Source organism: Ochotona princeps, chromosome 7 (assembly GCF_030435755.1).
Source record: "Ochotona princeps isolate mOchPri1 chromosome 7, mOchPri1.hap1, whole genome shotgun sequence".
NCBI classification, from domain to species: Eukaryota; Metazoa; Chordata; class Mammalia; order Lagomorpha; family Ochotonidae; genus Ochotona; species Ochotona princeps.
The window spans coordinates 45,391,505-45,414,031 of NC_080838.1; the positions used below are offsets into that span (position 1 = coordinate 45,391,505).

A 22,527-nucleotide genomic window follows, 5' to 3' on the forward strand; every position below is an offset into this window, starting at 1 on the left:
AGAGTTTAGCAAAATTTCCTGTTGGGAGGCTGCTTGTCCAAGATCCTCTGGTATAATAGAATTTCAAAACTAAGCATGGCAGAGATGCCCAAGATGGCAAAGACATCTGATATGAGATGAGCCGTATCAGGATTTGGTAGTGGAAGGCTTTTGTGTTAGGTTAAAGCATTTTCTTCTTGTTCATTTTTAGATTTAAAAAAGAAAGTGGACTCAAAAGGGGAAAGTGAATGTAACAGGTTATGGAGTGACCCCAAAGGATAATCTTAAGAAAACATTGACAGAGATCAAACAAAGTGAGGTCATCAATTTGCTTTTCCTTTTATTATAAAAGTAAAATAAAAAATAGCATTTATAAATCCAACATTTTTTCCTTTAAAGTATTTGATCTAAAAAACATATTTACAATAGCAAAATGCAGAAAACAGGGAAGATATCATTTCAGCAGTGATTGTGATGTTTAAATATTGGTAAGTACCATGCCTTTTTTTTTTAATCACAGAGATAACCACATTAGAAAAAGCCATGTGTTGTCTTTTTATTGCACACCAAGTGACTCATGTTAAAATAACCCTTTGCTGAAACCTTAATCTGAATGCACAACTGTGCCATGGACGGCCAGAAGGAGCACTGGGTGGGGAGAGTGTCACCTTGTAATGACAGTGGGAATGCGGCAGAGGGACAGCAGCAACGACAACAGAAAGCAGCTGGATTCCAGGAGCAGCTTTGAAAGCTCAGAAAGCTACCTCACCCGCAATGATGCATCAGCTCAGCCGAGCACTGTGATTGCTAGATACTATCTGCAATTGAACCAGACTAAAATTCGTTAAGAGCCAGGAAAGGAAGTCAAGTGAGCAGTCCTTGACTTAAATCAAGAAGGATTCAGGCAGACCGCTCTTCTCCAAGCACCTCGGGATGCTCTTTACCTTCCTTCCTTTGGGCAGCCAGTGGAATTTTAGGGCTTTGGTTTACGCGATGTGGGAAAATGCTGAGAGGCTAAATTTTGCCTTCTAAAGGTCCTTCGTGCCCGTACTCATGGGGCATTTTGTGAAGAGTTAGCGTGGAGCTGCTGCTGGTGAGGGACTCCGTGAAGCTGAGCCTGTGGAAGGATGTCTCTACACCGCTGTCGCAGACGCTGTCGTTGTCTCGGAGCTCATCTGGGGGCAGAAAGCACAGTATTTACTAGGAACACAGTGAGGGTCGGGGCAGATACTTCGTTCTCGTAACCTCAATCCCACTGAGCTCCAAGCTTGGCTCTGAAATGCTCATGGACCACGATGCAGATGACTTGTCCACTGGCTTGCACTAGTCAACACACCTTACCTTTGTTGCCTGCCCATCACCACTGCTGCTAGAGGTGGTGGAGGGGGCAGCAACTGCTGTGTAACACCAACCAAACCTGCAGACCTAGAACCAGGCAAATATTTTCACATCTTTCTCTTGCAATTTTGCGTGTGTTTACCAGAATCCTTCCTGAATTCTCTTGACTCAAAGTGTACCTGTTTTCTTAGAAATCAGGTGTATTTTCCAACCACCATGTTATCTATTTTATAGCTGGGGAAAATTGCTGAACCTAGGTTAAATAAATCATTATCAGAAGCAGTAACTAAAAATGAGAAATTTCTGTGAGCTTGTTATTCAATAGTATGTTCTGTCTCAAAGAGTTTTGCTGGCAGAAGAAAGGCAATTTTGATGAAAGCGAATCTATTCTGGAAAGTTAGGTTGCTTTCAAGGCACCCTTAGGGATCTGACCAGTACCAGTTAAGGGATATTAGAATACTAAGCTTTTAATGAAACTGGGATGGCTATTGTCTTGGTATTAATTTACCCTAATAAACCCCTCTTTCTTTAGTATCTGTTACATCCTAGGAACTGTAACTCACTGTGAACCAATTCTTAAGTATTCACTTTTTGTTTTTGCATTTTTATGCAGAAGGAGCCATAAGACAGGTGATCTGGGTGGTTTCCTAGTGAGACAGTAGAGCACCCTTACGCTCTGGGGACGACCTCTTGCATAAAGCAACACCGCACGGAACTGGATGGTTAGCAGGCACCTTCCAGGTAGGCAAAGGAGAAGGTCCAAAGTCTCTACGGCTGTGGGAGTACAGGGAGCACCTCGGGGTGGAGGTGCTGAGGAGGGAAGATGAGGTGTGCAGCTTCAAAGAGTGAATGGCAAAAGCAGGGCTGCAGCATTCTCTTCCATGCCTCCAACAGTGCTTGGTTCAGAGGCAGATGAATGGAGGAAGGTAGACAACAAAAGAGACATGGTTTACTTAGCCTGTTGTGCAGGAAATGGGTGGATGGGAGGTGCACAGAAAGGAAACAGATGGATTAGGAGCTCTCTCAGGGATCTAGGCAAGAAATGAGGATGGACTGGGCTGGGAGGGGTGTCTTCCCAGAAACAGGGCAGGGAGGATGCACAGGCTGGATGTGAGGCAGGTAGGCCTAATGCAGATGTTTCCCTGTTAGATTTCTGTCTTCCTCTCCTGCTGCATGGTTGTGCCTTTAACAAGACCGGAAGTCAAAGAGTTTTGTGTGGAGAAGCACAGTGATGACTTTAAAAGGTGGGGGCAGAAGTGACAGCAAGGTGGTATGCTGTGGAGAAGCTACAGGTGGAGGACTTCCCTGGGGAGGAGGGAGTGGTTGGCTGTGACATATGCATGTCGAGGGGATGAGGAGGACAGTGACCTTATCTGGCATAGAGGATGCTGTTCAGTGACAGCGGCAGGCTCGGGGAAGATGCGTGGTGGTGCCCTGACAATAGGGGGACAGCAAAAGGACAGAGATGAAGAGGTAGGAGAACAACCAATTCTGTGCAGAGGAACAGAGAAACTGGCCTGTTGATAAAGAGCATGTGGTTCAGGGAGTGATGTGTTTTTAAAGATAGGACATTATAGCATGCTTATAAGGAGGGACTGACAACATAGGAGAAGGGCAAGAATTATAAAAACATGGGCCTAGAGAAGGTATGGGGCTGAGTGAGGGAAGAGGCTGCTCCTACTGGGCAGATGTTTAACCCGTTGCGTCCACATGGAGGACACAGACACAGGTGTGTACACTGGATGGTGTCCCAAGAGCTTCTGTTTTTAATGAAGCTTGAGGCAATGTACAGGATGAGTGAGGAGAGGAAAGGGGTCCTGGTGTTTTAGAAAGCGAAAGCATGAGATGGCTTCCTAGTGATGGGGAGAAGAATTACAAGAGTATGGAGTTGGGTTGTGAGTCCATTCCCTGTGGTCATGGGCTTTTGGGTGGATGACAGCTGGTGCCAGTAGGAGTGGGAGACAAGGTAGGCATCTTGAGGCAGGAGCTCACTGGAGGGAGCAGCTGAGGAACTGAAAGGTGGTGTGGGAGAAAGCCACAGTCATAGCTTGGGGGCTGGTGCTGGTACAGCCCAGGCACTGTGCATTTTCTCTGCACTGCATTAAGAAAACAGAACAGTACTATTAACTGTAGCCACCCACATGTTGCTGTCAGTGTTTACTTGGAATGTCAGGACCTCTCACGTGTGAATGATGGTCTGTGGGACTAGCCCCTAGTCTAGATGGGGTGGGGTCAGATAGGAGCCTACAGACACATGTGCAGGAGATAGAGTGGGGATGCCACTGCCCTAATAGACCCCAGAGAACTGAAGTCATCAGCTTGGGGGAGCTAGGGAAGGCAGACACTGCACCCGCCATTTTCTTTACCTATCTGTTGCCTTGTGCAGGACGGAGACGGAGGGAGCGAGCACGCCTCAGAGGCAATCTTTCCAGGGCCCAAGGGTGTGGTTCCTGAGGTGAAGGCAGCCTGGATCACGTCGATGGCTTCGGTGTAGCCCATCTGTTTCAAGGCCTCTACCAGCTCTCTGACTGTCCCCCCAGAGACCTGTGGGAAACAAATGGAGGATAGGGGGTGCTCTTACATTCCAGTTCCTGTGTTGGCCAGAAACAGTGACACGCCACCCTCTCCTCAGGCTCCACCAGCCCTTCTCTCTGAGCAAAGGAGAGAAGAAAATACACAGTCTCTTCATCAAGTTTCCTGTTTCAGCTCAAAGGCCACTCAGGAAATCCCAGAGAAGGGGTTGATGGTGAGCACAAGAGAGAAAGTGCTGAGGCAGTGAAACTCAGCCCAGAGTGAGGTCTGCACATCTCCGGGGAAGGTGAAGCCACAGGACACTTTCAGCAGAAAACAGTTTCACCCCCATGTTCTTCTATTTCTTATTTATAGAAACGAAAGCATCGGGCCCTGCAGCGTGGCCTAGCGGCTGAAGTCCTCGCCTTGAAAGCCCCGGGATCCCATATGGGCGCCGGTTCTAATCCCAGCAGCTCCACTTCCCATCCAGCTCCCTGCTTGTGGCCTGGGAAAGCAGTTGAGGACGGCCCAAAGCTTTGGGACCCTGCACCCGCGTGGGAGACCCGGAAGAGGTTCCAGGTTCCCGGCTTCAGATCAGCGCACATCGGCCCATTGCGGCTCACTTGGGGAGTGAATCATCGGACGGAGGATCTTCCTCTCTGTCTCTCCTCCTCTGTGTATATCTGGCTGTAATAAAATGAATAAATCTTTAAAAAAAAAAAAAAAGAAACGAAAGCATCACCAGAGAACAACCACACTAGAAACACCTCACAGAAGGTTGGTTCCATGTGTGCTGGTAGGTGCTCAAGGTTTATGTCCTTGGGGACAGGAAGCTACGTGGTCTCAACGGCCTGTTGTGCTTGCTCGGGATCACGGCACTGGACGGTACTGGCACTTCTAGAAGCCTCCAGGTATTGATAAAACAGGGACACTCTCAAAACCAATTTTCAGGATGGTAGGCTTCTTCTCAGGGAAAAAAAAATTGTTTTGTTCCAAAAATTCAAGGGACATGGAACTAGTGACATTACAGAGTCAAGCCAAACATATATAGGTAAGAACCCAAGGCTGTGTGTTACCTCGTAGTTGTCAATCAGAGTTTTAGAAGGAGCAGGACTTAACCGGAAGGCATTGTTCAGTATCCCCAGACCTAATTTCTGTGCCAGAGTAGCCCAGTTTTTGCCTGGATCAGGAATTTCTAGCAACTTGTACAGCTTCAACTTGGCATCTTCAGTCAGCTGTCTCATGTCTCCTAAAGAAAATGAAGAAAAAGGATTGTCCTAACCCGCCAGGGACCCCCTGGAGGGCCACAGCACTGCCGTGTTGTTCCCCTTCTAACATGCTACTGGCATGCTACTGGCCTCGGCAGTCCGAAGCCTGGCTGACTCAGTGATTTAGGAATAAGAACCATGCCTTCACAGTACCCCCGGATAGCACTGGCTCTCCGTCTCCCTCCACAGATGACTGTGTGGAGGTAAGGCTAACTTTGACAATCAGGTTCTCCTGCACCAACCTTGTGCCATTAACTGCTCAGATGTAAACTCTGGCTGATATGTCTTTCCATTTAATATGTCAAACACCTGTTGAGAAGAAAAAATGGGAAAGCATTACACATTGCAAGAACCTTTAGGGAAATATTTGTATCACAGAGCTACGTGTGTCCTCAGGAGAGCCCAGCAAGTAAAGTGAGAACTCATCCCCAGGTGCACATGTGTCCACTGTCGGCGTGGGGAACCCAACCCGGCCTTCAGACTCAACTTTGCCCTTCCAGGGTTAGTGAGGCAGAGCACCAGGCTGGGGGCTGAGCTTACTCAGCTGTGCTACCTGCCCCTGAGGAAAAGGCGTACCAGTAATGGGCTGGATAAACCTGTGCAAACTGAGTGGTCCATATGCTCACAAGGGCGTTGAAACGGGGTCTCCTGAAATATCTCATTGAAAGCAAACAAATTGTGCTGCCATGGAGGCGTCTCGGGTGTTTTCTGCAGTCACACTCCAGCTGGTGGCCTTCTAGGCTTTCTGGGGGAAAGAAGGTGTTGGCTAGGTGCTCTCCACCAGTGTCACTCAGCTCAACACGGACAGCTCCAGGAGGCAAGTGAGAGAGACAGCCGTAGGCTCCCACGCCCTCTTGGTGCTGCTGGTGGAGTTCTGTATGCTGCTGTCTCCTCTCTGGCTCCTTATCCTGGGCCATAAAGGCCTAGGGACTGCATTTCCCCATCAGATCTCAGTATAGAGGTGGTTTGAGGAAAGGCTTCAAGTCCACTTACCCTTTTTATATTTATGCATATCTGCAGAATTCCCAGTTTCTTTTTATGTCTAGAAATCACCTACCTAAACCATAACGTGTACCCTAGCTTTAGAGATTGCGAGAGGGTGAATTCTTAGGTGGATTTTGTGTTTTCTTGCTCCTGACCCCTCTCACCTCTCAGCCCTGATCTGATTAGGCCCACACTTTTACACTGAACACCCAGCTGACCTAGATCTTTCATGGATAGGGTTTTCAAGACAAATATGGCTCATGACAAGCAGATTGTCTGCAACATAAAAGGCACGTTCTTTGGGGAATAAAGCACCAGGAGGACCATCCGTTCTTTCATTCTGGAATCTCTGGCATCACCAGGGGTACCTTTGGGCAGACTGCACTCACCTGCCAGCTGGTGGCCATGTCCAGAGGAGTAGTTCCAGGCACAACCCCCTCATCCTCTCCAGCCTTTTCCCAAGAGTCATCCAAGTCATAGAGAGGCTCGAAGTTCTCCACCAGGGGATCTGCTCCTGTGAAGATGCGTTACACAGCGTTAGGGAAGTCCAGGGCTTGGCAGCTTCAGCTGCCTGCAGGGGTCAGGTTTCTAAAGGCAGGACTGGGCAGCTGCTGGAATTAACCACCTGGTCACTTCTTAGTGCATACAGCATGTTTCTACTGAAAGATTCAGCTGCTTTTTCAATTTAAATTTACTTTGACTATATGGCTGTCTCATGACATTCTATATAGCAAAAGATACTATGGAACACAAAAGACTTTTGAAGCTCTGACCTTGACATTTAGCTGTAGAGTGTTTTTCAACAGAATGACACATCTTTGATGTGAGTCTGATGGGCAGTGGTTGACAGGGACTAGGGTGCATCGTCAGGAGTAAGGCTTTCAATGTTCAAACTTACACTTGCCAGTGCATATTTTTTTCAGCCTCTGCCCTCACTCAAAGATGTAAGATGCTTGAAACCATGACAGTATGGCCTATCTTATTCCTGTGTAGAGCACTGCCAGAGCTATGATCCTCAGATAAAAAGCACCAAAGGAACTTTATGCTGGGATGTGTAGTCGGTGGAAAATGTGGGGCTAATGAATCTGAGGAAATCTAGTCTATTCTTTAGCTTTTGGCAGGAAATGACTCAAAATAACTCAAAGGTTAGACCAAGAGTTATTTTTCAAAGGCAGAGAGACTATTTTTATGAGAATGTGTTTAGTTTGATGTCTAACTAATGACAGTAGGTTCAACACACTGTGTTGGGATAGGGAGCTTGGTTTTATTCTGTAGGGGAGTCATGTGAGTCCAGCAAACTTCAGTAATAAGAGGGTCTAATGAAGTCAGGATCTTCATGCTATTTCTGGATGTCACTCTCCCAGTCCTGGCCTGATTCATGAAGCAGCAAGTTGAGCAACCATGAGAGGAATGGAGAAACGAAGATGCGCAGGCTACAGGACTGACCCACATCTGTTCCTGATGTGAATTCATGACTCTAAGCTCAGGACCAGGGCGTTAGTTGCATTTCTTCATTTACATCAGGAGAGCTGTTATTTACTACTCCTTTAATAGGATTCTGAGAATGCTAGAGAAGGCAATGTTGAAGCTGAGACAGCTCTTTTTGTTTGGAGGCTTTTAAAAAATTATTTTTATTTGAAAGGCAGATATACAGTGGCCACAATGGTCAGAGCTAAGTTAATCTGAAGCCAGGAGCCAGGAGTTTCTTCCAGGTCTCCCACATGGGTGCAGGGTCCCAAGGTGTTGGCCCATCCTCAACTGCTTTCCCAGGCCATAAGCAGGGAGCTGGATGGGAAGTAGAGCAGTTGGGACATAAATTGCAGCCCATACAGCATCCTGGTGCATGCAAGGTGAGGATTTAGCCACTCGGCTACTGTGCTGTGCCCTAAAGGCATTTTTAAATCATCAGTTACTTCTAAAAGTATTCATAGACACTGTAGTCTCCAAACTCAAGAAAAAAAGTTCTATGCTTTTCAAGGATATGAAGGATTTCTCAGGAAATTATGTGCCTTTAAAGAAACTGCTCCTGTACCTTCAAGATAGCACTTTACCCTTCTCTGTTTCTTTGGATTAATGAAACACCTTCTAAAAAACATTGAACAAACCCTGAAGTAAATCAAGTTATGGCAGTTGAACCACAGATTTCATTAAGTATTATTTGAGGTTCCAAATCTGGAGTCAAAGGTAAGGGGGATGACTTCTATATTTTACAGCACCAGAGGATGAAATGGAATAATGTCTGCAAACCTGGGAACAAAGTAGGAAGAGAAAGGATGATGTCTGGGAATTCAGGCAGCCTAGGTGTAGACTCACACTGCCACTGGGCCATGTGGCATGAGACATGGCAGGCATGCTCATCTGTCTCAATACTGTAAAATGGGAATGGTAAGAGGGATTACCTCAAAGGTTACTATGGATTAAATGAGAAAATGCACAGAAAATACCTGGCCCACAGGAAGGTCAAATAAATGGTAGCAGTGAGTGCCTTGTACATTGTGCTACGGAGCACATGGCTTGTTTGCTTTTGCCTGTTACTCAACTTCTAAGAGACTTTGCTCACAAGAGGAAGTCTTTAAGTAATTTTTATAATCTTTTTTTTCCCTGAGGAATTCTGACATGTTCAGAGACTGTACTGCTCAGAATTCTGTAAGTAGTTGAACTGCTCTAAGAAGATCTTTTGTCAAAAGTCAACCTAAATATTCCAAACCAAAATAAACAGATGAATCAGTATTGTCTGGCACAACGAGCAGAGTGAAGGCCAGGATTGCTAGTTCAAATAGCACCTCCATGGCAGCAAACATATGATCAACCATAGAATTTTTATCCATACTTTTCAGCAGCAGCTCTGTGGCTTAAAGAAAGCAACATGGCTGCTCTGTTGAAGTCAGGTTGGACTTCAGTGACCACCTGGCCGCCTTACCTGCTGCTTTGAGAAGAGCTGCCAGTTTGGTGGACCCTCTCCCGGCCGCTATATGCAGGGGTGTCGTTCCATCAAAGGTGGTGCTGTCCACATGGGCATCTCCCTGAAACCCGGTCCACACAGAACAAGCTTAGTGAAAGGTTCTGTCTCCCTTTTGTCCCCATCTCTCCCAGGGTTTGTGGGCCCTGGGGTCATGTTACTAGGCCAGTTGCTACTGTGGGCTTGCCCTGCCAATGAGGACATGTCCAAGTAGATGCAGAGGTTGGGGGAATGTTTCAGGGGGTTGCTCTGCAGTCATGCAAGGATGTTAAGTAAAGCTGAATACAGGGAGACAAGTTGTCACTGGCTTCATTCTTATAAAAGATTCCCCTGGGAAGTAATTTTATTCTTCACCTCTAGGAGCAAGCAGCCTGCCAAGGAGATGTTGTCATGTTCCACAGCTAGATGTAGTGCTGTGCGTCCTGATTTCTGCTCCTGGGCGTTGACATCTGCCCCAGCGGCCACCAGCTGCAGCAGACACGGCAAGCTATTGCTCATCACGGCTATGTGGATGGCATTCAGACCTATGGCCCAAACATAAGGACAGTCACAGGGTTGGAAGGTTGCTCACAGGTAGCCTTGAAGCTGAAGCAAATGGTAAAACTGGATCGCAGGGATAGCTGCTTGAAAGATGCTCATTCAGGGTGTTCTTTAAAGGCATGACAGGTCTGTTGTTCTGTGCAGCAATTCACAGGCTCCAACTGTGTTCTCAGGAGTCACTGAGAGTACATAAACATGCTCAGAATCAATGATGCTTTATATACTTTGAGAACAGAGTTTGTTCAGGACTCTACTTTTTCCTCCTACTCACTCTTCCAAATTAAAGGAATTAGCTACAGTGAGCAAAAGAATTATCACCAGAGACAATGAGCTCCAGGTGACTAAGGGAAGCATTTTTGGGTGCAAACCAAACACCACAATGGTTATCAAATACCTAGTAATTAGAAATCTAAGAGACAATACATGAATGTCTCTTACCTTCTCCATTGGGATGGTCAATAAGGAGAGCTGCCTTTTTGTGCTTGAGTAAGACACTTAGAATTTGGTCTTGTCCTCCTTTGGCAGCTAGATGCAAAACAGAGTTGCCCAAGCGGTCTAGGAGACTCATATCTGCCCCAGCTGTCAGCAAATCCTGCACCACGTCTTCCTGCTTGGTGATCACTGCCAAGTGCAAGGGCGTCTGGAATGGAGAAGACACAGGGGATGGGTCAGTGCGGACCACTTCTAACCCATGCCTTGGTAGCCATCAAGGTCGTATATGGGGTCTTAATGCAAGGCTATTTCCTATTCTTGGATTAATTACTGAACTTGGCAGCCTAGTTATTCCCTGTACATACAGTACGCTGAAGATGTACGGATGCTTTACTAACATTTAGTAATTCAACAGTTACACTTATTTTTGCATTTAAAACTCCTTGTATGGCTTTATTGTGTCTCTTCACAGTCCAACTGTTGATATTTTAGCTCACCTACTAGTAAATTTGGTTTTCTTGAGTTTCTAGTAGAACCTTCATCTTCAAAATTCCAAATGTTAAAAACATCAAGTCAAGGCTATGGCTCTGCTGAAGATGTTTAAATGAGTTACGCAATAGAAACCAATGAAGATATGTGCCATCATTCTAAATTGACATGGAAAATAAATTTGCCAAATTAACAAATACTATTCGATTGACTTGTTCCAGATCAATCAATATAGCTCTCCTACCCCTGTATCTTATAGGCTTCTAAATCACACGACCAGAACTATGCAACCACCTGATTAAAAGGACTCAGATGGACAAAACAGCTGAGTGCTGGTGCCTAATAGATACTTAAAACAGCACATTTGACTACCTTGCTCACAAAGTAGTACATGCATGAATGCAAATGAGATATTTTGCAGTCTGTTTTCAAAAACCAGAAAGAGAAACACAACCACAAATGCATCTTTCAAAGAACTGAGGTTACAAAGAAAATAGCAATATATTTTTATGCAAATCAGTGTATTCTATAGGAGTCTTACTCTGAAATTCAGGTTGGCTAGCAACACTGCTTACACTTTCCCCTCTAAGCAGCTACTTGCTCTAACAGCAGCAACAGGCTGACCTCCAGCATCCTTTCAGCCATGTGAAAACCAGCAGAGTGAATGATGCTTGGCTCATCTAACTCGGTTACAGTAAATAATACAGCAGAAGTAAGACAGTGTTACTTTCTGCTACATCATGACTCTTCCAGGACTATAATCCTGGCTTGAAATGGAACTACCTCCTTGAAACGTGAAGTTATTGCCAATCACCTTTTCAAAACCCCAAATCCAGTCTATAAAGGCTTTTTACTAATCTGTGTTTTATAAAATGCTGTTTGGGGAGACAGGAAAAGGAAAGAGAATGAGATTCTGAAATTTAGGGTGAGCACAGTGGCATAGTAAGTTGATACTCCACCTGCAACAACATTCCATCCCTAGATTTATTTGTACATTGTGATGGCTAGAAGGAGCAATCCATCAAAAGGTCTGCAAGAATCAAGATTTGTGGGCCGAATGACTTTCCCAAAACCAACAACCCTCTCACCACTCCCAACCTGGAGTGGTATGAAATGCTGGAGATAAGAAAATCCTTTAGACAAAAAGTTGGAATCAGACTTCATTCTAGCTATTTAGTATTATGAGCGAAGAGTCCCTCACTGCAGTTTTTCTCATTAAGCATTAAAGAAAATTAAACATTAAACACAGAAGGCTGGAAAGTTTAATGTCTTACCCTAGAAAGGAAACAGTTTTTTTTTTCCCCTACCTATCAGGAAGCATCTATTCACAGACAAAAATCTATTCACAGCCACATGTAAACAGGTTAGGACATTTAAAGCACATTTAAAAATGTGAAAATCAAAATGAGGAAGTATCAGTTTCTTTTAATTTAAAATGGAAAAATAAAAGTTATTCATGTCACCTACCTGAAAGATTGTGCATGGGCCCAGATACCTTCACTAGGTACATAATTTTATGAGATTGCTAATCATTTAATTTTTCTTTTAATATCAAGTTTTAATTAGTTATTGGGCATGAGAGCTGCACCTGAATCACACATCTAGCATACCTCCTTAGCTGTGGAGGACCGGGGAAACACTTCAGAGCAAGTGAAGAGGAGAAAGATGGAAAGTGAAGGAGAGGGCAAGATGCACACACCCAACTCTTGGGGGACAGATGAAAGGCATCAAGTGGAGAGACCAGGAAGAAGGAGCCCTCAGGGCAGAAGTCCAATCAGCCCCACGCTCTGGGCTCCCACAACAGTTCCCATCCTCCTTGCACACTGGAATCTGCACTGCCCATCGGGTGACCATGTCACTGGATCTCCTGCTGACTTCTCTCTCTGCCATGCCTGCAGGCCATCTGGAGATGGACTGCTAGCCCACCCAATTTGTCTTCGAATCCGATCCAGGAAAACCTCAGGTGTCCTGTGTTCCTCACTTTGAATTGCTTTTGATTTTGAAGGCCAGCTTTCTCTCTCAACCTTTTTACTTTTCTAGGTTATGATTTCAGCACCCTTTATTTGATACACATTTAATTCGATGTTGTCACAGTACATTTTAGTAGACTTTAAAATCCTTACCAAGTATTGCCCTTTCAAATTCCATTTTTCTCAACTTTATGTTTCTTGATAGAAGTGACATCTTTAGGTTCTCTTTCTAAAATGCATCAGCTTTTATATCTAGAATTCTAGTTTGCCTTCCCCTAGCATGGCACTGGGTTTCACTGCTGGGTAGTTGCTATTAGACCACAGACCAAGGGATCCCAATTCATAATGTAACATTCCCCACAATGGCATTTGTCAGTAGCATTACCTTTGAATATGTTTTATTGCATTTCTGGTTCCTGTTAACATACACACACAAATACATGAAAATATTATTGATCTTTCCTTCAATCACCTTCCGGAGATTTCTGCTTACCTGGTACAGGTCATTTCTCATGTTGATAATGTCATCAGAAATCAAACCAGATGTGACTTCTAGGAGATCCCTCACCAGCTGAGCATGAAGGTGGATGATAGCTAAGTGTAAGACACTGGAATGAAAATACAGTGGCAATAATAAAATGTTAATAAAATAATCCCACCAGATTGCAATATATAATTAGAATTATACGTACAAACTGAATCTTACTCTCAAGCCTAGTTTTACCTAGCACTGAAGTGCTTTGAATCTATCTAATGTCTTGATTCCGAGGTGGGATGTACTCTTCAGAGGATCCACCCTGCCTGACTGTCCGTCCAAGCCTGCTCGCTCCTTTGGGGTGGCTGCCTGGCTTCTAGGAACATTCATGCCTAACCCCTTGACGTATAAGCCATCTAGCCAGAGAGACTCAAAGCCTGAGTCTACCTCTACACTATGGTTTCAGGTGTCTTCTGCTCTATCTTTTCCCTAATGGTGGACATAAAATGAATACCTGGAACTAGGAACTGTTAAAAATACTAGGCACATCACCTAGTCCTGCCACCTTCCTCCAACATATGTGTGGTGACTTTACAGACTATCTTAGACCTCAAGAGGGGAGAGTGGAATCAGTTTGTTGAGAAATCTTGAAGCATTTTTGAGGAAAAAAAGTGGAAATATTCCCTTTGGATGATGCTTACTATAGTCCTCAGAATTCACATCTACAAATAACACTTCCTGGGCACAGCAAACTGACCCCTCTCAAACACACTGCCTGGTTATGCAAGTACAGTTCTCTCTATGCCCTTCTTCTCTGGCCAGTTATTTTTACAGGTAGTTTCTATGTTGCAGTCAGCCTTACAACCCACGGCAGTGTAGGCACAGAAACAGGAGCAGCAGAAGGAAACTAGTGAGTGGAATAGTCTAATGTGCTAAGAGTAAGGGTGAGTGTAAGCACCATTACCCTGGGAACACAGCTCAATTGTTCAAAACTCTTTAAAACCAACTGAAACAACAACAATAAAAATAGCCATTATTGAGAGCTGTTTACTAGATTATAATTTGTGATATATTATTATAACAATGACCCTAGGAGGCAATACAAGGGGTCTACAAAAGTTCATGGAAAGTGGGTATCACAGAAACAGTCTAATAAATTCAAAAAATTTTTTTTGCATCAAAATTATTTTATTCCATCTCCCATGAACTGTGAAGTACCTGGATTATTCTGGCTTATCTGATGATGAAATGGGGACTTTACAGGAACCATTTATCTCCAGGTCACCTATACAGATAGCAGTGAATCTCAGATTCAGAGCCAGGTTATCTTACTCCAAAGCCATCCCGAATGCCTTAAGCTGCCCTGCAGTAGGGGACACAGGTGTACTGCTTCTTGACATGGAAGCCTGGTGGACATTCAAGAAGAGAACCCAAGCATGGACAGACTAAGATGCAGGGCACTGTCAAAGCATCACTGGGGGCTGTTGGTACGTGTGGGATTTCAGGGAAAGGCTGTGATCTTTAAAGATATGAGGTACTCCTATTTTCTGCCTCTTTCGCAGCAACCAGCATCTTTTGGTCAGGATTAACATTGGTAACTAATGGCCTAGAAAAATTAAATAGTGATTTTACTACTTAAGAGAGACTTTTCAGTGAGTGAGTTCAGGGTTTCACCATGGCTTCTAGAAATGTGACGCTGGAAGAAGACGTCTGAAAAAGGCCTGCAGTTTGACGCAGACATGATGTATATGCACCAAAAAAGGTCACCCTTCAAAACCAGCCTAAAAATTCCCATGTGCAGCTCAGCAGTTCACAGCAGAAGTACATTTCCCTCCCCCTCAATTCCTCAACCCTCATGGGAATTTCCCCAATATCAGAAGGCTTTCTACATATTTTTTTTTTGTATTTTCTATGATGACTAATGGCCACAGGACTTAGCTTATTAGCCAAATATGACAAGATCAATGAGTACCAGAAGCCTGAGCTATGATGGTCAAAAGCTGACACTTGTCTGCACTTGCAGGGATGACTCCTGCTTGGTTTCCTCACGGCCCTTGCCTTTCACCCCTGTGATAGCCTACTCTGTGCGTGAGTGTGTGTGTGTGTGTGTGTGTGTGTGTGGTTCCAGGAGGGGCCTCTTCAGTTTTCACTTCCTGCTTGGCAAGGAGTCCTTCCCCACAACACACCGATGGGAGGTCTGTGCCCCTTTCTTCTTCCCTTTGAACACCACTGCTCTCTTTTAGCTTTTCATCTTTACACCCATCAATCAGCAGGTCCCTAAAAATGTCACTAGGACAGCGTAGGTCCTGGTTCATGTGGGTGTAAGCTACTGAGTGGCAACTGGATTATTTAACATTGAAACAACAACAAAAACAACAATAAACATGGTGTTTTTTCCTGGCCTTACACAAAGAAGGTTGTGCCAGTTCCTTTGATAGCATGTAACAAGGCCGGTGCTTATACCACATCTTTGGTGATGCAGTAACAAATGAGAACAAAGGTTGAAAGCTTGAAACTCCAAGGTTGGCACTTTCCTCAAACATTTGGCATGAGTTTGAACACACAACACTCAAAAATTTTTCCATGAAGGAAGGATTTCTCAGAGCAGATGCTGTTTGAGGATAATTTTAAATAAAGCCCTTGAGTTGAATCTGAAGGCTGCTGTCTTCGTTGTTTTTATAGGCTTTTGAGATCATTTGGAAGTCTTTGTGAACAGACTAAGTTGTTTTGGAGAAAACCCAGGTGGCTTTGCAGTATCGCCTCACTAAGAAGAGGCTAGACGTCATGAAGTGTGGGATGTCAGATACTCATACAACATGGGCTGCAGCAGAGTCTTTTCCAGTCACAGTCTAGGGACCATTCTGAGGGACAGTGGGGAAGCAGGTGGTGACTGAGAAGGGTGGACGCCAGCCTTGTGATTATTTTGTTGCTGCTGCCTTAATTCAGCCCTTTCCTGAGCATACTATCATCACACAGTTTTCCAGTTACAGGATCCAGTAACTCTGAAAAATTCTTTTCATCTTTAGCCAGTATACATTGCATGATGATTTTCTCTCTTGATTACCCTGAAACAACTCTTGTCTCACAGGAGTCCTAACTTACCTGTCCCCATTCTCGTCCTGCACTGCAGTGAGGTGTCTCTGGACAGCCAGGAGCATCTTCACATCTCCTGTCACTGCATAGTCGAAGAGGGCATTGGCGTGCCGCTTGGCGAGCTCCAGGGCCTTCTCTAGAAAGAGGTTATCTGCAAGACAAGAACCACAGCCATCATTGAATCCCCTGCCTTTGCTCTACAGGTAAGGCACGCCTGAGACATCAGTGCTCTGAGACCTTGAAACATTGTTTTAGGTGAAAATACTTCTTTCCATGCTTCTAGATTATACACATTAGAAAAAAAGCACAACTTTGGTTTAGATGCTGGCTCACTCGCAAGTAGATGTATCTAAAAAAATTTTGTCTGTGTATTGTAGAGGGTGGAGAAAGACTTACAAATATTTTTAAGTGCAACGGCCACTCTCCCAACAATGCTGAGTGGATTTGCTATAATTTTAAACAACCATTCTCTTGGTGAAATAATTCTTCATTGCAATATTTAACAACCAACTCACAGGGCAGAGCTTCCACGAGCCCCTGGCATCTTCATCAAGTTTGCTCCCTTGAAGTCAGGGCAGACCTGTGTTTCCTTCGGGCCCCGAACTATAAATGGCCTGTTTTTATAAAGCTCTGCGGCTAAGCATCATTGGTCATTTGTATTTCTTGTTTATTACACTAATTTTATTCAAAAAAGAGACACACAGGTACACACCAGCATGTCCCATGTTTATTTCTATTATATAAACTGACAAGCACAAGAGAGGAAGGAAGAGGAGAGAACTAAGGGGCAGCAGGAGAGAGGGAGAAGCAGTGGTGGGGGGTGGAGGAAGGGAGGGAGGGAGGGAGAAAGAGAGAGACACACACACACACAAAGCATTCACATCTGCTATCACTTCCCAAGTGCCTGCAATGGCTGGGCCTGGGCCAAGGCTGAAGCCAGAGGTGTGAACTCAATGACAATCTCCAATGTGGGTGGCAAAAACCCAAAAATTAGAACCTGGGTGTGCATTAGCAAAAAGCTGGAATCAGTAGCTAGAAACGGAACTCTTACACTCAAATATAAGCATGAACATATTTTTAAAATATATATACTTTTAAAGATTTACTTATTGGAAATTCAGATTTACAGAGAAGGAGAGACAGAGAGGAAGATCTTCCATCTGCTAATTAACTCCCCAAGTGGCCGCAATGGCCAGAACTGAGCCAATCTGAAGGTAGGAGCTCAGGAGCTTCTTCCAGGTCTCCCATGCAGGTACAGGGTCCTAGGGTTTGGGCTGTCCTTGAATGCTTTCCCAGGGAGCTGGATGGGAAGTGGGGTCTCCGGGACATGGACTGGTGCCCATATGCGATCCTGGCATGTGCAAGGCGAGGACTTTAGCCCTAGGCTACGATGCCATGCCCAGGCATGAACATGCGTTGACTGCTAGGCTAAATGCCTTCCCTGGTTGGTCATTTGAAAAGATATAAAATGTGACTGAGACTACATGTAGTCAGCAAATCGAAATATTTATTATCTTTCCCTTATAAAGAGAGTACTCTTTTAAAGTAAATAAGAAGTACATGTCCTTCAATCCTACTTCTTGAAACGAAGTAATGGGATAAAAAGAAAAGTTCCTATTTTCAGGCAGAGTTCACTTCAGTATGAAAGTTAAGCTAGACTCAGGAGAGAGATGACTGTGATTACTGTGGAAACTGCTGTATTATTCATGTAAGAAGTTGATTACGTTTCATGATACCCTAAAATGGTGCAATTAAGATTGGTGAATGCACATGTAAATTTTGTACTTTACATTCAAAGATACATTGGGAAAACAGGAGTTTCAGTGTGAATAAGACAAACCTGACACATACATTTCAAGAGGCACAAAGGACTTTGAAGAATATATTGAACTCACTGCTGTATTATATTTAGATCAACAGAAAATATACCTGTTTTCTGAAAATTGTTTCTGCATCTAGAACCATCCCTCCCCAGCTGACAGAGTGGAGGCACCTGGGCGTGCACTCACCCTGAGGCCGAGCCTTGTCCTTCACCTCCTCGGTGGGCCTCAAGGCCATCTCATCATTTCTGTCACTGCACACGTCAGATTTCTTATCTTGTTCTGTGGTTTCAATCACTTTTCCAGAGGCATGTAGAGCTTCTGTGTCATCACCCTTGTCACAACCTTCAGGGTCAGTTTCACATTCAGTATCTATGGTTCCTAAGAGAAACGCAAAAAAAAAAAAAAAATGCATTTCCTCAGTAAAATGTAATAATTTAGTTATAATTTGTTGTTTCAGTGCAGGTCAGATAATAAAAGTTAGAGGCATATTTACTGCAAAGGGAACAGAAAACCACTATTAAAAATTTTAATTATCTCATCATAAATAACATTCGGGAGTTATTTTTAACTCTCATTTCTAAGAAACGTTTTTAAAGTATATTTCTAAAAACTGAGATCTCATTTGTAACAGAGAAAAATGAAACAACTCCTCTTCTGTGAATTGCAGGGAAGTGGAAAATTTAAAGTTCTAGAAAGTGGAGCAGTTACTTTGTTTCTAAAGCTAATAGACTGAGTAAGCTGCAAAGATACGATTTCAATTCATGCTCTTTAGTGTGGGAACTCTCCAAAGATCAGTTCTGACCACCTCTTTTTAACTTGAATATGTTATCTCAAAGGTGCTGTAACAGCACTTAAGTTTAATTTTTAAAAAAGATTTATTTTTATTGGAAAGGCAGATATACAGAGAGGAGGAGAGACAGAGAGGAAGATCTTCCGTCTGATGATTCACTCCCCAAGTGAGCGCAGCGGCCAGTTCTGTGCGGATCCGAAGAACCAGGAACCTCTTCCAGGTCTCCCACGCGGGTGCAGGGTTCCAGTGCTCTGGGCCGTCCTCGACTGCTTTCCCAAGCCACAGGCAGGGAGTTGGATGGGAAGTGGGGCTGCCGGGATTAGAACCAGTGACCACATGGGATCCCGGCGTGTGCAAGGCGAGGATTTTAAGCTGCTACGCTATCACGCCGAGCCCAAGATTAATTTTTAATAATTAAAAACTTTAATTGGCCAGCTCCAGTTAAACTTGTCACTAACAGCTCTGACCTTTTAACAGATGAGCATTTCTTAATATCAGTGCTTCTGTCTATAAAATGGAGATCCCAATATTTAGTGTCACGAAGATTATAGTTAAAAGTATATAAAAGCACCTAGTATAAGGTAAACACTGAATAAAAGGGAAGACTTTACAGTACTGTTTCATAAATGGGTACAAACGAGAATGGAACTGTAATATAAATTATGAACTCACAATACCACAACTATTTTGGAGATGGATTTGATTGAAAAAGATCAACACTTTAAGACTTAAAATGACTTCCAACATTTTGTAAAAAAAAAAAAGTTTAAGTTAACTGTTGCCTTTATGTTTAGTCTAGTCAAGGGTCTATAGGTTTCTTCTTAAAGTTCTTTGTCTCCCCCCCTCAAATCATTTACATAGTAACACATCAATAGAATATAAACGTAAAGAAGTTTATATCATCCATAGGAAATATTTTGGAAAGTATCTTCTTAATTTGCATTCCAAATTATTTTCATGGTGATAATGTAGTTGTGATAAATAATAAAAAGAACCCAGTTTGCATTAATTTTTGTCATACTCAATATTTAAATATAGTATCACTTACCATGGTTCATTCCAGCATTAGATTTAGTGGTTCCCGGATGAAAGGTAATTCCACCGTATGTAGGAAATCCATAGTGCGGGAAGCCATACCCTGAATGGCGAGTAATAGAGATGGAATATTATGAGATACCTTTAGCTAAGTCTCAGCAAGCCATAGTGCCCATCCCTCAGGTGAACATGGGCTGTGGTTGAGGGGGGACAGTGCTCCCACATGGTGCTTCATCTGGGAGTTAGTGAGACACATCACGGTGGTGGTGAAGGCATCAGAATTCCACATTGGCAAAGTAAACACTTTGGCAAATTAGGTGGTGGCCCAGGCTTGGAACAGAATGGAAGAGAAATGGTCTTATGCTGGGGAAAGGGTCCCACTTCCACACAAAGAAGAGAGGCTAACAGAAGTGACCACCACCCAAATTCAGACTTGCTTACATAGAAGATGTTAAAATAATCTCTTGAGGAGAAACCAAACCAAAGTCAAGAGTAAAACATTCTGACTCCTCAGCAGAAAGTGGCCATCACTGTTCATTCTCACGCATGTCTGTGGAAGTGTAAACTGGCAAAAGTCTCTGAATAAGCCACAGTCATTAGATGTCTTATTCTCTCACTCAGTAATTTCAATTCAAAGAATCTCACTTAAAAATAATCTAGAATAAAGGAAAAGTGATATGGATTGGGGTTCAGCAGAATACTTTATGTAGAAAGTGGGAAATAACATTCTAGTAGTTAATACAATGGTTTATTAATATGATGAAATATCCTATCATTAAAAATTATGCAATGTATTGCTTATTCTACCATGAGGAAATGCTTATGCTAACATGTTATATAAAAGCAGCATGTGGGACTCGAGACATATTCATAGTGCAATAGAAATCAATGTGGTAAACATAGAATACACAATTCTCACAGCTGTACTTGGAAGCTCATATAAATCTACTATAATGTATGCACGAAAAATTAGAGGTGGTTAACCTTTACATAGTTAGCTTAAAGTGGTCTTTATTTTCAAATTTTATAGTATAAATAATGTGCACTGTAATGTATATATAATGTATCAGTTTTTCAAAGTTCCCAAGGAATACCAAGAGGCCAAAAGGGAACAAAAAAAAAAAAAAAAAAAAAAAAAAAGAAGGGAGGGGGGACATACATCACAATGTTTTACAGAGGTAGTTTTTGGACAAGTGGCTCTGTATGAGTTTTCCTTGTTACAGGTTTTGGGGTTAGCTATTAATAGAAAAATACAGCTACATCTGTTGGGAAATTTCAATTAATATAATGTCTAATATTCCATAACCTCGCCATCCAACCAGGAAAAGAAAATTCAGCCCTTTTTAATATGAGAAAGTTTTAGAAAGAATGTTTTTCTTTTTTTGTACCTGGGCCTGTGCTGCCAGCACCGCCTCCTCCACCTCCACTCCCAAACATGCCTCCGCCTCCAGTTCCAGCACCACTGCCACCTCCGAAACTATCTGAAAAATTGGGCATGAGCTTTTGCCGTTTCCTCTGTACTTCCTCTTTATCTGTATTTAAAGGAAGAGAAACCAGAGGAGAAAAGATGACTCGAATCCACCACTAGCCACAGAGAGACTATTGATTCCAAAGGTATTTTTAAACATCATGAAGGGAAACAGAAAGCACTGAGCGAGGAAGAGATGCCAAATTTCAAGAAGCAACGCATTTATTCCAACGGGTACAGAGACCAGAAACTGGCCTTGGGGAGATCACAGAGCAGTGCACACCCTCACACGCTCTACAGCAGCTTCCTGGGTCCTCAACACTTAACATCAGTGAGATGAGATTTATCATCACAGAAGAGATACTGAATTGAGAAGCTATTAAACACATTTACTTCATCATACAAAACAGCTATTACTTATCTTCTACCATTTATTACGCAACTACAATGCGCCACCTGCTGAGGATAAATAGAAGCATGTCTTAATGCTTTTGTGGTCAAGGATGCTTCAAAGTAATTCAAGTTAGCGAGGGAGAAAGACCTTTTTGGTGGCAGCATCAGAGTGCTACATACACTGATGGTACAGACCAAGGTTCTAGGAGTTCAGGGAAGAACTTCCAGGAGGTTCCTGAAGATTGTTGCAGAATTAACTTAGGAGGAGAAGGATAAAGATTATGTCTTGGTAAGGTGATATGAAGGGAACAATGTGATAACATTAAAAAGAACCTGGGGTACTTTTAAAAATGGCAGATTAGTTTGGCTGAAGGGAAGGCTTAGCGTAATAAATTCTTGAGAAACAGAGATGTTTGGTCATCCCACCGTGGAGCACTAGGAACATGAACCTAAAGGATTTCACTTACAGACAGGAGAGCTACTCCAAATCTCAAAGTGAGGGAATGATGTATAAGGGGTAGTATTTTACATTCACCTGTTATTTGTATGTAGAACAGCTTCAAGGGTCAAGGTGAGAGGCAGTGACAATGCATTTGGTGAGGGAAGGCTGCTCTTTAGTGGCAACAGGAAAACAGTGAAAATAGGAATAGGGTGCACCCCTTACACACTAGGAAAGAGGGGTACCTGGCTTCTGGTGACTGCTGGGGAAGACTAGTGCTCTAAGAACATCTCTGTACTAAAACACGGGATGCCCTCTGAGACTTTGGACTGCCCGGCCTAGGTGCGCTTTCTCTCTCCCCTCACTGACCATGGGACTGTTCTGTTCCCAGTTGCTTCTCACTATCTGTGCTTTCTCACCAGCCCCAATGGCTACTTTGGCTTCTGTGGTCTGTGACTGTTCTAGTTTCTTCTTTCTGTTTCCCTTTCTTTCTCTTCTCGACTTTCCTTCTGTATTTTGTTTTTCTTCCTTCTTTCTTCTC

General features: G+C 43.4%; 1 protein-coding gene across 4 annotated transcripts in view; it reads right to left on the bottom strand.

Moving 5' to 3' along the window:
- Nucleotides 1-294: 294 nt before the first annotated feature.
- NFKB1 (nuclear factor kappa B subunit 1) overlaps nucleotides 295-22,527 on the bottom strand; it is a 115,070-nt gene continuing 92,837 nt past the window's right edge. For all 4 annotated transcript variants that reach the window (XM_058666991.1, XM_058666989.1, XM_058666990.1 and 1 more), the window contains 13 exons: nucleotides 21,075-21,218; nucleotides 19,700-19,789; nucleotides 18,048-18,239; nucleotides 16,048-16,189; nucleotides 12,964-13,078; nucleotides 10,018-10,219; nucleotides 9,394-9,563; nucleotides 9,001-9,103; nucleotides 6,470-6,594; nucleotides 5,339-5,405; nucleotides 4,905-5,077; nucleotides 3,684-3,861; nucleotides 295-1,154 (listed from right to left, as the gene is read on the bottom strand). In XM_058666991.1, the coding sequence (XP_058522974.1) occupies nucleotides 994-1,154; nucleotides 3,684-3,861; nucleotides 4,905-5,077; nucleotides 5,339-5,405; nucleotides 6,470-6,594; nucleotides 9,001-9,103; nucleotides 9,394-9,563; nucleotides 10,018-10,219; nucleotides 12,964-13,078; nucleotides 16,048-16,189; nucleotides 18,048-18,239; nucleotides 19,700-19,789; nucleotides 21,075-21,218 (1,862 nt within the window). In that variant the 3' untranslated portion in view covers nucleotides 295-993. The remainder of the gene's footprint in view (nucleotides 1,155-3,683; nucleotides 3,862-4,904; nucleotides 5,078-5,338; nucleotides 5,406-6,469; nucleotides 6,595-9,000; nucleotides 9,104-9,393; nucleotides 9,564-10,017; nucleotides 10,220-12,963; nucleotides 13,079-16,047; nucleotides 16,190-18,047; nucleotides 18,240-19,699; nucleotides 19,790-21,074; nucleotides 21,219-22,527) is intronic.